General features: G+C 38.5%; 1 protein-coding gene across 1 annotated transcript in view; it reads left to right on the top strand.

Annotated features, from left to right (window-relative positions):
* The window catches only part of TMTC1 (transmembrane O-mannosyltransferase targeting cadherins 1), a 269262-nt gene that overhangs the window by 18378 nt on the left and 237288 nt on the right, over window positions 1-13596 (top strand). Inside the window, exon 2 of the mRNA XM_077870576.1 lies at window positions 3623-3800. Within this exon, the coding sequence (XP_077726702.1) occupies window positions 3623-3800 (178 nt within the window). The remainder of the gene's footprint in view (window positions 1-3622; window positions 3801-13596) is intronic.

Consider the following 13596-nt stretch of genomic DNA (forward strand, 5'->3'; position numbering starts at 1 on the left):
TTAAAACCCCTTTTTGTGAACCCATAGTGACTCCTAGGATCAGAGATTCTTTTTCCAGTGGTCACAGATTACATTCTGTGAGTATTTCATCTCAAGCTCATTTGTCTATAGTTTGGAGAGTTCACTCTCCATCTTTTTAGATATTTGGGAAACTCTTCTAACTTTAGATTCTCAGTAATTTCTCAAAGTTTAGATTCACCAGTATCTGGTACCATTAGCACTGCAGTGGTTCCCCATTCAGTAATTTATTTTTACATTTTGGGATGAAATTAAATTCACTTATAACACTAGGCATTTTGTCCTAATCAGTTTCCAGGAATAATAATTTGATGGCAGCTACAGTTGTAGTGAGCATAGCATAATGTATAAACTTGTCAAATCACTAAGTTGTACACTTGAAACTAATATAACATGGTATGTCAACTGTCTTGAAGAAAAAACAATCCCCCCTCCAATAATCTATATGGATAACACCTACACATTTTCAGGTATGATACATATGGACCACAAAGGTGACTCATATACCATTTTTTGGAAGGGGAAAGTACCTCATAAAAGTGTGGTAATGATGTTACCACTGTTAATGATGCTTTTTACTTTTCAAGTGGTTGAGTAACAAATACTTTGGAAAAATAAGTCTTTTGTTCTCTTTTTGAAAGCAGTACTGTTAATTTGTAATCCAAAACTATGGTCTGAAGTATATTTGTGGGAACAATCAAATACATCTGGGATTTGGCTGGTTAGATGTCTTGCCTTCTCTTTATTGTCATTTCTATGATCATTACAGTAAGATGCATCCTTGTATATTAAAAAGAAAAGTCCTGTTTCTTCTTCTACATATGCTCAATACTTCTGACATCAGATGTGTAGGGTTTTTTTTTTCCACCCTGACCAACTCTCAGTGTCCTACACTATCTGAGTGTCCTACAATTCAATTTAATTCTGACAGTGTCTATCTGGAGTTAGAATCAGATCCCCCAGGTCGAGGGCCATTTCCACAATGCTGATCTCATTTCAGACACCAGTTGTAGTTACTGGGTCCCTAGGTTGCCTTCCTCTGTCCAACTTGGTTGCAAATTGAGGGTTCCCATGACCGCCTCCTCACATTCAATAATTTGCTCTAACAGCTCACAGACCTCAGGGAAACACTTACTTAACGTTTGCTGGTGTATTATAGAAGGATATGACAAAGGATATAGATGAACAGCCAGATGAAGAGATCCTTAAGGGGTGGGGTCTGGAGGGTCCCAAGTGCAGGAGCTTCTGTCCCTGTGGAATTGGGGTGTGCCACCTGCCCAGCATGTTGATGTGTTCTCCAACCTGGAAGTTTTCCAAACCCTGTAGTTCAGGGATTTTTTTATGGAAGCTTCATCAAGTAGGCATCATTGATAATGAACTCAATCTCTGGCCCCTCTCCAATCTCCGAGGATAGAGGAGGGAAAAGGCTGAAAGTTCTAAGCTTCTAATCATAACTTGATCTCTCTGGTGACCAGCCCCCATCCAGATGCCATCCAGGTGCCCACCAGGAGTCACCTTATTAGAAAAATCATAATCCAACTACATGGGGGAGTTCCAAGTGATTTAGGAGTTCCGTGCAGGAATCAGGGCCAAAGACCAAATATTAGAACAAAATTCCCCTAGTTCCTTTCTCACTTAAGAAATTACAAAGGGTTTACGGTCTCTACCAGGAGTTGGGATAAAGACTAAAATACATATTTCCTACTATATCACAGTGTTGTATCTGTTTATTTGTGTCTGTATCCGCATCTGTATCTATATATGTCTGTATCTATCTTTTTTTTTTTTTTAATTTTTATTTATTTATGATAGTCACAGAGAGAGCCCCTCTAGGGGCGCTGTTTCCCACACACTCCTGTCTTTAGGACCCTGGGGCCTGCGCACATTTGTGGGTCTGCCAACATGCAGCTAGTTTGAATCTTGCTTGGGAGCCTTGAACTTGGATTCCACAGAGCAATGCATTTTTCTAGGCTTAGTGAGGACCATGATTACTTCATTGGGAATGAAAATGGAGTCAACTAGTAACTGTGACATTTATATTCATGTGTCCAAATAAAGCTTGAGATGTTTAAAATTCTGTAGGTTAAATTCGTTCATGAATCAAGACAAGTATTTAGAATATGCATACGCCATCGCTCAAGTTGACTTTTACATTCTCAATTGTTTTGGCAAAGAGGAGGTGTTTCTGTAAGAGAAGCAGATCAACGGCATGAGAATAAAGACATGGGATTACTGTTTCAGTAAAATGAGCTGGAATATAGACAGCTAACAAGCAGTCCCACTTAGGGTAAATATGCTCTCCTGAAAGAATCATACTCTGTACAACAGTATTTTTGCTAACCCCACAGAATCAGTTGGGGACATCATGTCCTGTTACTAAGTTTAAGCATTCTTCAGAAGTCTCTCTGTTCAGCGTGTCTATCTCAGGAAAGTATTTTTTAAGATGTTGAACAATAAATTTATCTTTTTTTTTCTTTGTAGAGTGAGGGAGAGAGAGAGCATGTGAATGGTGGGGGGAAGGGGTGCAGAGGGAGAGTGTGAGAGAGGATCTTGAGCAGGCCCCATGCCCAGCACAGAGCTGATGTGGGGTAGGATCCTGCGAACCTGAGATCATGACCTGAGCCGAAATGAGGAGTCAGATTCTTTTTTTTTTTTTTAATTTTTATTTATTTATGATAGTCACAGAGAGAGAGAGAGAGAGAGAGGCAGAGACACAGGCAGAGGGAGAAGCAGGCTCCATGCACCGGGAGCCCGATGTGGGATTCAATCCCGGGTCTCCAGGATCGCGCCCTGGGCCAAAGGCAGGCGCCAAACCGCTGCGCCACCCAGGGATCCTGAGGAGTCCGATTCTTAACCGACTGGGCCACCCAAGCTCATACATTTCCCTTCTTTCTGTGATTCTTTTTAGTTTCTTCATCATAATCCTAGCATTCAGATTTTGAGATCTATGGGAATTTATGTTAGAAAATATTTAATACAAATTCTAAAATGATGTGCTTTTGCTCATCCTTTTAATTTCAGCTGCAGCTGGTAATAGCCTCTTCAGATGCCCGGAAGATCCCTTGTGGGCTGGTAATTAACGATCATTCCAGGTGCATAAGCTGGAAATTTGGTTCCTGGTGTGCACTCTGGGTGAGAGAACATGTTCATGCTTGGTTTGTCCCAAATGTGACCACAGTCACAGTCTCGTGGATTTTTTCTCCTCTCCAGTGGCTTTGGCTCTGACCCACAGCACTGTGGACTTGCCTTTGAACACTCAGCTCCTTGGGAAGAGCCAGGAATGAAAGTAAGAGTATCATGGAGTTGTTCACATTAGCCACAGAGTAAGGGAGAAACAGGCTCGGCCCCTGCCTGCCTGCCTTCTCAGTGAGGCCACAGAGTTTTCTGGAGTAATATTGTATTGCATTTGCAGTGGTTTCTGCAGATAGGAAGATCCTAGGGAAAAACAATAGTCACACATCTATGTTAGGAGATGATGTTAGGAGTCATTTAAAAATAATCGATGGTATAGCTAATCTTTTAAAATGATTGATTCCCTCTGCTTTCCTTGTGTTTAGGTTTGGTTTGCAGCTGATTGCATTTTTGTTCTTGTCTTTTTTTACAGGCTGAACATATTTCTGACTGGCATGAACCCATTCTACTTTCATGCAGTGAATGTGGTTTTACACTGCCTGGTGACTCTTGTCTTGATGTACACCTGTGACAAAGCTGTCTTCAGGAATCGAGGACTTGCTTTTGCTACAGCATTGCTTTTTGCTGTGCATCCTATTCACACGGAGGCGGTGAGTATCATTGGACCTCAATGAAACAAGGAACTAAAAAAAATAAAGCTCAACTGATCTTTTTTTTTTTCCCCTTTCAAAACCTTGTGAATTCAAAGCTCCACTGAAGTGTTTATCTTTATATATAAATCATTCTGCTTGACAGCTTATCTTTTTGAATGTTCACATGGCCTTCACAATTTAACTGCTTTTCCAAATAACCACTGTTATTATTACATATAGTAATAAATGGCCACAGCTTTTTATTTGAAGAAAATTTAAGTTCTAATGTGTTTTAAACAGCACAGGGCATTTTGAGGTACTTGTCATGCTGAGGCATTGTTCCTGCTCTACATTTGTATTGTAGCTTTTCTTTCTCTGCTTTATATTTATAATATTTGTAATGTTGAATTGTGAATGCAAGGGAAGACTAAAAAGTTAGACTGATGTTCTTCAACTTAGAAAGACAGACTTACAGTAGGGACTTGGAAATAAGTTTCCCGGGGCACCTGGGTGGCTCAGTTGGTTAAGCGTCTGCCTTTGGCTCAGGTCATGATCCCAGGTTCCTGGGATCAAGTCCCACATCGGGCTCCCTGCTCAGTGGGGAGTCTGTTTCTCCCTCTCCTCACTGCTCCCCTGCTCATCCTCTCTCTCTCAAAGGAAGAAAGAAAGAAAGATTTTCAAGTTATTTCTTGTGAAGTGTAGTTATTTGGTGGATGATGAAAATCTATTTGAAAACTATAGATGGTTCAGATCTGTGGTCCTCTTTGAAATATGGACTTCATCATGCACCAATAAGACATTATCAAGTTACCTTATTTCATGGCTCAGTAACCACAGTTGGCTTATTTTATCCTTATTGCTAGGGACAGACAAAGACTTTCCAAGGGGCTCACGGGCCCCATGGTTTTAAAAGAACCATTTCCAGAGCCTTGGCTTGTGTCTGGACACTTGCTTATAGTTCATCTGTCTGAGAACATACTCAGTCGAGGTCACGGTGTCAGGTTGGTTCTTCTCTGCATCCTCCTAATTTTTTCAGTTGTCCTAATTGAAAAAAAAAAGGAGTATCTCACCTACATCAGAATTTTACTATGCCCCAGGTGTACAAATCCCTGAGGTATCTTATAAAGAAGCAATTTAATATATTGGTGTCAGCAAAGCCTCCTTCAGTTAAGGCTCACAGACTTGGAGTAGGGCTTCATATTGCTCCGACTTATACGTATTTCTGAAAGGAATGGAGCATGGCATTAGAAGTAGGGTATGGTGGCCTGTGTTGATCTTCTGAATTCAGAAGTGAGATGGTTGTCATGGGGATGCATAATACATTCATTTGAACTGACACAAAAAGCCTAATTTGGCCAATTGGTTTTGTAATGAGGACTGGTTTTGCCAGTTAGGCTATAAGATGGACATTTTCCACCAACAATATTCTACATCTGTCAGCCCAAGGTTTTGACACAAATATATTTGGAGTGAGTGACAAAAAATCATCTTACTAAAAAATTACATTACTTACGGTAAAATTTCCAGCCCTTTCTTGAATATTTTAGACTGAAAAGGTGCCTCTAAGTGGAAGGCTATGCGGTATAAGTAATAGTCCTTTGGGAAGTCTTGGTGAAGCCATTTTTGCTTTACTGCTAGGAAACTATGAAAACAAATGACTCTAATGACAGGTAACTCTCCTAATGCGTACACTGGATTTATTTGCTTTCAACCAAATGAAAGGAGAATCTGATTGAGTTGTCAGCTGGTAGATCATTAAGCATTATGCAATATATAATAGATCACTATAATTTTGCAGACAACTTAGTGTTCAAAGAATTAAGTCATTGCCATAGCATGGCTACTTCTGTCTCATTTATTTATGCGAACAGTTTTATAAAGATGAAAGCTAGGAATGGAACTGATACTGCATGCTTTCTTATACTTACCTAAAGTAATATTCAGGGGGATCCCTGGATGGCTCAACAGTTTAGTGCCTGCCTTCGGACCAGGGTGTGGTCCTGGAGTCCCGGGATCGAGTCCCACATCGGGCTCCCTGCATGGAGCCTGCTTCTCCCTCTGCCTGTGTCTCAGCCTCTCTCTCTCTCTCTGTGTGTCTGTCATGAATAAAAAAATAAAATCTTTTAAAAAATGTAATATTCAGCCAATAATTGTATTTACTGAAAAGAATCATCAGGTGTCCGAGTGGCTCAGTCGGTTGAACATCCGACTCTTGATTTTAGCTCAAGTCATGATCTCAGGGTGGTGGGATCAAGCTCCACATCAGGCTCTGTGCTCAGCAGGGAGTGTGCATGAGATTCTCTCTCTCTTTCTGCCTCTCTTTTCTTTCTCAAACAAACAAACAAACAAACAAATAAATAAATCTTAAAAAAAAAAAAACCTGCTGCATTTGTGTTATTAAGAAGTGTACTTTTAGGGGTTCCCTGGGTGGCTCAGCAGTTTATCACCTGCCTTTGGCCCAGGGCATGATCCTGGAATCCTGGGATCGAGTCCCTGCATGGAGCCTGCTTCTCCCTCTGCCTGTGTCTCTGACTCTCTCTCTCTCTCTGTCTCTCATGAATAAATAAATAAAATCTTTAAAAAAAAAGAAGTATACTTTTATATCTAAGAGCTATTTATCATTTTTCTAATTTATGATGTGTTGAGTAATTGTATATTAATACTAAGTGGGGTAACTTTCCTATGATCACAGGAATTACATAATTATATAAAATTAATTTAAATATGTAGGTATTTTTATTACAGAGAGAGAGAAGATGATGGTTAAAATATTTTTAAGCATAACTATACAATACGTTAAGAATGCCAAGGGGGAGATAAAATACAGAAATAAGAGTTCAAGGGGAATAGGTGTGAAATGTCTGCCATTTAAAGAAGAGCCTGTTCATGTTTGTGTAAATAGAAAATAATGAGTTTCAAATTGCAGTGGCAAATTTCAGATTCCATTTGGTATATTTAAAACAGTAATAATATGGCCTTATTTTAAAATGTCAGTACTTACAATGCATGGGAACCTAGAGCCCTTCAAGTATTTAAAATTATGATGAAAAATTTTAGATATGAATTTTAAAAGATGAGAGAGATACCTAAGTTTTTAATATTCTTTTTGGAAGTCCCATGAAGTGAAATAATCAAGGACTGATTACTACTCCTAGCCATATAGGATACATGACACCGGGTTGAAGTATAGTGGAAAATATGTGTTTGGAGTGTCTTGGGAAAAATGTTTGTAGAAAGAACAAAAGAGTAGGATAATAACAGTCTTAATTCTATGCTTGCAGAGAGGGAGAGCAGGTAACCTTGGACAGTGTGATCACGAGCTGGTAGAGATTGGTGGAATTCTAAGAAAAAGGACAAATCCTTTTAGCAAGATGATCTTTAAGAAAAAATTTCAATAAGCTAATCAAAAAAATCCATGATAACACAATTATAGGGACAAAAGAGTCTGAGAGCTAGGCATTTAGGGAAAAATTTTAGAGAAATTGTTTGCATTCACAAGGAATGAGAGAAGTGTAAGAAGGAGGTGAAGAAATTTGACTTAAATAACAATCTATACTATCAAGTAAAATCAGGAGACTATTATCCAATTATAAGTATTAATTTAGGTTTCTAAGGAAGAAGAGAAATATAAAAACACATTGTATTACAGAAGACTTAATGATAAATTATTTTTTAAAAGATCATAGTGTGGCTAGAGAGAGAAACAGGGATATATCTCTCCCTTGCTAAAGAAGAACAACATGGTGACCATAAGTAATCCCAGGAAGGATGGAGGATTTACATTTTTGCGGGGGAGGGGTTTTGTTTAGACATGTTGGTATGATTAAGGATTTATTTCCTTAATTACGTAATCAACATGTAGTAAATGAATACTTGTTTGGTGTAGGTACTGCTAGGTACCAAGAGGGTAAGTGGGTGGATAAGGGGTCTCTACCCATAGTTTGTTCACAAGCTCCTAAAAAAGCAAAAGAACATACACATAGATACATACAGGACAAAGCAATATGTTGCAATACAAAATTATTTCCGATTTAAGTATAAGGAACAAATGCATTTATTTACTCAACCTTTCAACAGATATTTAAGTGATTATAATATAGTCACCCAGTGCAAAGGCCAGAGTAGATCCAGCTCCTTCCTCATTGAAGGCCTTGTGATTCTTTGAAAGGTTTTCTGACAGTATATTTCTGGGGAGATTTGTGTGTTTTTCTGATTCCTGAATCATGAGAAAAATAAGTAGAGAAACTGGGGAAATGAGGAAAATCATTGTAATTCCTCGGTGGGAATTAAAACTTTAGCAATCATCATAGAAACATTATTGGTTGGAAGGAAGGCACTTATGTCAAGTCAAAAGCAAAAGCAGGAAATGCTGACACGTGGAGTTGAAGGTTAAGGTCAACATTCCAGAACTGGGACAAGAGCTCGTTGGAGAACGATAATCTAATCAATCAGTCTGGGTTTCAGCTGTTGCACCTTAAGTGTGTGTTTCCTGGCTCCATCTACACTAACGGGACCCATTCATGCAGATAGAACAATCAATAGCTTGCTACATATGGTATACTTGATACAAATCCTATGAATGGTATTCTAAGAAATAATAAGTCTTGGGGGCAAATTAAATTAATTGTTCTTCACATGTGATTCTGTTAAGCTTGCTAGGGCTTAGATCTGAATGTTACATGATTTGAATTCCACCCATTGACGTTCACTTATTTTTTCCGTTATTTGACTATATGTCACAGGGTTCAACTCTCAGGTAATAACCACCCCCTTGGTGAGGAAAACCTGCAGCTTGAGGAAAAAGTACATGCTATCCTTCTGTACGTATTTTTGACGAAGTCCTTTGTACTTCCCAGCATCCTACCATTCGGCCTATGTTGCAGAAACTCAAGCCCGGGTGCTCCAACTTAGTATCCCATGTTTGCTTCCCATTGCTCATTCCTTTCATTTACTTACTCCATGCCCTTGTCACTTTCTGCCTTCCCTTCCAGAAACACCTCCTGTGTTTTTAGACTGCTCTTTCCTTGGCCTGGAATGCTTCTGTGTTCCTTCTCTGGCCCCGGATTCACACTCCTGTGTCTTAAACTTACTGAGCCTTTCTTTATTGCTTGTTCCTTAGGTTTTAGTGTGTAACTCCAGCCTTCTCATGAAGCCTAATAGATTCTACAGTCAAATTCAATCCCTCCATTCTTCTCATGGCAGTGATTTCTCCTCTTTATGCGACATGCAGTTTCCTTGTATCATAATTATACCCTCTTTTGACTTCCCACCAGATGTGAGACTCTTTGAGGCGGGTTATATCCCTCCAGCTGGCACAATACCTGGCAAATAGGAGGTACTTGGAAAATGTTTGTTGAGTGGAATAAATCCTGCAGTTACTGAACATGGAGATACTGACTAATTGAATCACAGTGGAAGTGAATGGTTGGTCTAGATGTATAGAACTTAATGACAAGCACCTTGTTTTTAAGACATCTAACCCCCTTGCTCCAGAGACCCCAGCTCAACAGGGATATGGAGTAGGTGTTCAGTAAATGTTTGGTGGTTTGGTACTGGCCACAGAGTCTCAGTGTCAGCACTAACATTTCAACACACCCTCTGAGCCTCTGCTCCAAGGGACACACATTCTTTCTGTTTGGGCACATCCAGCTGGCTTCCCAGCAGCAAAAACTGGCTGCAATTTGAGAAGTAGGCTTCAGGCGCCTTTAGCACATTAGTTATGCTCGCCTAGCTTGTGATTGCCTCATTCCAACTTGCTACACCCAATATCAGCTTGCAAGTCTTGCTGTTGTGTGAGTTGACCGCATCAGTTGTGCTGTGTTGAGTGTCCCTCTGGGCCCAGATGTGTGGCTTTATCCCAAGATTTTGTTGCTAGTGAGCTGGGCTCTCTTTAACCTTCCAGGGGCCTTGCAGGTGATGCTGAGCTCAATGCTCAGGGACATGGTGGTGTAGACTGAGCAGATCTGGGCTCACAAGTGAACCATGTGCAATTGTTGCTTTATAGACTATGTGAGTCTGAGCTGGTTCTTGACACTGAGGTGACACCATATTGTCACAGCTTACCTCCCTTGAGTCAGGCAGCCTTCCTGATTTGGCACTCAGATGCCTTATAGATTAATGGATTAATGAAGAGTGTGTGGTCCAAGGCAGCCACATTAGCTAATGCCTTTTAACTCTGTACTGCTCGTGAAATTCTTTAGCCATATCCAGATTTTTCTTGGTATAGGTTGGACTTGGTTCAGTATGTGACTTGCTATCAATCCTTAACGCAAGTATATAATGATATTATCTTCATTTATATTTATATTTTTTAACTAATTTATTTCATTGTATTTATATTTTTATATTTTTTATTATTTATATTTTTTAACTAATATATTTGATGATCTAATAAACTGAAATTCAATATCATATATATAAGCCTTAACATAAAAAAAAATGATTTCTGTAAGCCTCGCAGGAAAAACCTGTCTTCAGTGCTGAGTTCCACCCACCTTCTTTGCAGGGAAAAGGAAGACAGAAGGGCACCAATATTGAGTGGGCACTTCATATATATCATCTCATTAATCACAACAGTAACATGAGGTGGGGGTGTTTTGGTCATTTAACGAAACAGGGCACCTGTTGGCTCAATTGTTTATGCATCTGCCTTCTGCTCAGATCCTGATCCCAGGATTTTGGGATTGAGCCTGGCATTGTCAGGCTCCCTGCCCAGTGGGGAGTCTGCTTCCCTCTCCCTCTGCCTCTCCCCTCCACCCTCCGCCCGTGCTCTCTCTCTCAAATAAATAAAATCTTTTTTTTTAAAGATTTATTTATTTATTTATTCATGATAAACAGAGAGACAGAGAGAGAGAGAGAGAGAGGCAGAGACACAGGCAGAGGGAGAAGCAGGCTCCATACAGGGAGCCCGACATGGAACTTGATCCCAGGACTCCAGGATCGCGCCCTGGGCCAAAGGCAGACGCCAAACCGCTGAGCCACCCAGTGATCCCCTCAAATAAATAAAATCTTAAAAAAAATAAAGATAATAAATTGCAGAAATTAAAGTCAACAAAATTGAGTCTCACTCAAATGGTAAGAGAAGGATCTACACTGAAGCTTTGGATGGTCTAGCTACATGTATGTGTCATTGTCCCTCCTTTATGACTACAAGTGTGCTTATTATATGAGAATATTTATAGGTGTATTTCCCAGAACACTATTTTCTGCTATTTATGATTGATTCTCGAACACACTGTAGACTTGTTCTTGATGGTTGGGGTGATGCTATCTTCTGTGTCTGAAATGTCAACCCTGTTCCTTTCCCTTGTGAGCTCTTACTCCTCTTTAAGATCCAGCTCATACATGGCCTTTGTTTTAAGCATTCTTTGAAACATATCCCATTTTTTTCCTTTACAGTTTTATTTCTTGAATTTCCAAAAATCAAGAGAAATGTGCACACATTTTAAGTAGTAAACAACACAAAGATTTATAAATAGCTGTTTGTTCTTCACCCTCCTCCACATTAAGTAACACATTAAAGAGAAACCATTTTAAATCTCAAAAATATAATGACCATATACTCATCGCCCAGATTCATCAATTTTTAACCCACATTTGTTTTGTTCTTCTTCCTCTCTCTCTTAATATATAGAAGTATTATTTGTATTCTGAAGCATTTGAGAGTATATTGCATAATTCATGCCTCTTCACACCTGAATAATTTAGTTGTATATTTTCTAAAACCAAGGCCATTAGTCATTATTTCTCTTTGGTCTCCATAAGTTTGGAACTGTTACCAGTCTGCATTGTCTTTCTATAATATGATTCACAACTTTAAGTATAATTTGAAACATACTTAATATGAATATTATAAAATGTTTACATGACATATAATTGCAACTGATGTTGTGTAATATATGTTATTTCCAATGATTATTATATATAATATGTATGTATTATATAATTTATGGCCCATGCTTTAGAAACTTTATATTTTCTAAAAAAAAAGAAACTTTATATTTTCTAGACTTATTTATTTATATTTTGTATTAAAATTTTATAAGTACAAGTAGTATAACTGTTGTGTGTAAATACATAGTATAGAAATATGTATAATATAAAATATAGTATATAAAATAGAAATACACAATATATGCATATGTAGTATATGATGTAAGTGTAATATATGTGTAATCTGTAATATATGCAGTATTATAGTACATTAGACTATAGGAGTGGTAATATATCTAGTAAATCATGATACCATATAGATTTGGAGATATTGAAATATTAAAATTTTAATGTAGAATAGTGTAGAATTATTATATTTCATACTTTATTAATATATATTTATTTATATATTTGATAGAATGCTCCTCACCCTAGGTTTGTCTGATGTCTTCTCATTATTGTATTCATGTTATGTATCCCTGGCTGGAATTTGACAAAAGTGATGTTGTGTTCTCTCAGGGTATCACATGCAGAGGCATGCCACATCCATTTGCCCTTTATTGGTGCTAATATTCTGTATTAACCTTTATACCCTAGGTTTAGCATCCACTGCTATTTTGTGATGTCTCTTGCTCATTCTACTATTGGATCTTTTTTTTTTTTTTTTAAGATTTTTATTTATTTATTCATGACAGACACAGAGAGAGGGAGAGGCAGAAACACAGGCAGACGGAGAAGCAGGCTCCTTGGAGGGAACCCAACATGGGACTCGATCCTGGGTCTCCAGGATCACGCCCCGGGCCAAAAGTGACGCTAAACCACTGGGCCACAGGGGCTGCCCATACTCTTCAATCTTTTGGATGCAAAATGACTATTTGCCAAATGCACTGTTCCCTCCACATTCATTAACTGGCTTTTTAGTGTAAGGAAGAGCTTTCTATTCTTTCCCAGTGACTTGCTTACTGTATTTATGTATGTGCTTATATGTGCATTCATTTGTCCATCCATCAATATCATTATGCATTCATGGATGTCTATTTGTTTTAATGATTTATTTTATTATTGTCCTTATTTATTTTGATGTTCAAATGACCTGATATTTGGTCAGTGGGAGCCCCTTGTCCCTTGTCACTGGCTTCTGTATCCTTTTGACGTGCACCCGTCACTTTTTGCACACTTTTCTTACCTTCTAACATGATAAGATGAGCCAAGCTTCTCTTGTATCTCCTTAGCCACAGCCCCGGAACCAACCACTTCTCCAGGAAGCCCATGTTGTCTTTAGTGGAGGAATGGTTTGTTGTCTGGGCCAGGATGGCTCTTTGCTACTGGGATATCTTGCTTTTAGGCTCTTTCAGTGACAGAACTAAGAAACACACACAAACACACATACATGCATGTGTGCTCACATAGAGAACATATTTATTCCTGTTTTTACTAGGATTATTGTTTCCTAAACTTATTTTTTCCTAGTACTCTGTAAATACCTTCTGCTGCATTAGCAGCCTGGTGCCAAACACTAGTGCAATGTCTGCCACTCAGTCATCACTCAAAAAATATTTTGATTAAGTCAGCAAATGAATAAACCTTGTTGATATGAATTGACTTCTATAGAAGAAAGGTTAAAAATGAAATTAAGCATAAAAATCTTTTCCCTTCCTCCTTTTTCTCCTTCTATAAACTTGTTGTTAAATATATGATAGCCAGAGGTGGTTAGCCCTATGTCAAATTTGAAGAACAATGTGTTTTCTTATTTTATCATACTTCTCATTCATCTAAAAAAATACCTTTTTATAAAAAAAGATTTTATTTAGTTATTTATTTGATACTGAGAGAGAGCACAAGTAGGGGGAGAAGCAGGCTCCCTGTGGAGCAGGGAGCTCGA

This window comes from Canis aureus, chromosome 25 (genome assembly GCF_053574225.1).
Source record: "Canis aureus isolate CA01 chromosome 25, VMU_Caureus_v.1.0, whole genome shotgun sequence".
Taxonomy (NCBI): Eukaryota; Metazoa; Chordata; class Mammalia; order Carnivora; family Canidae; genus Canis; species Canis aureus.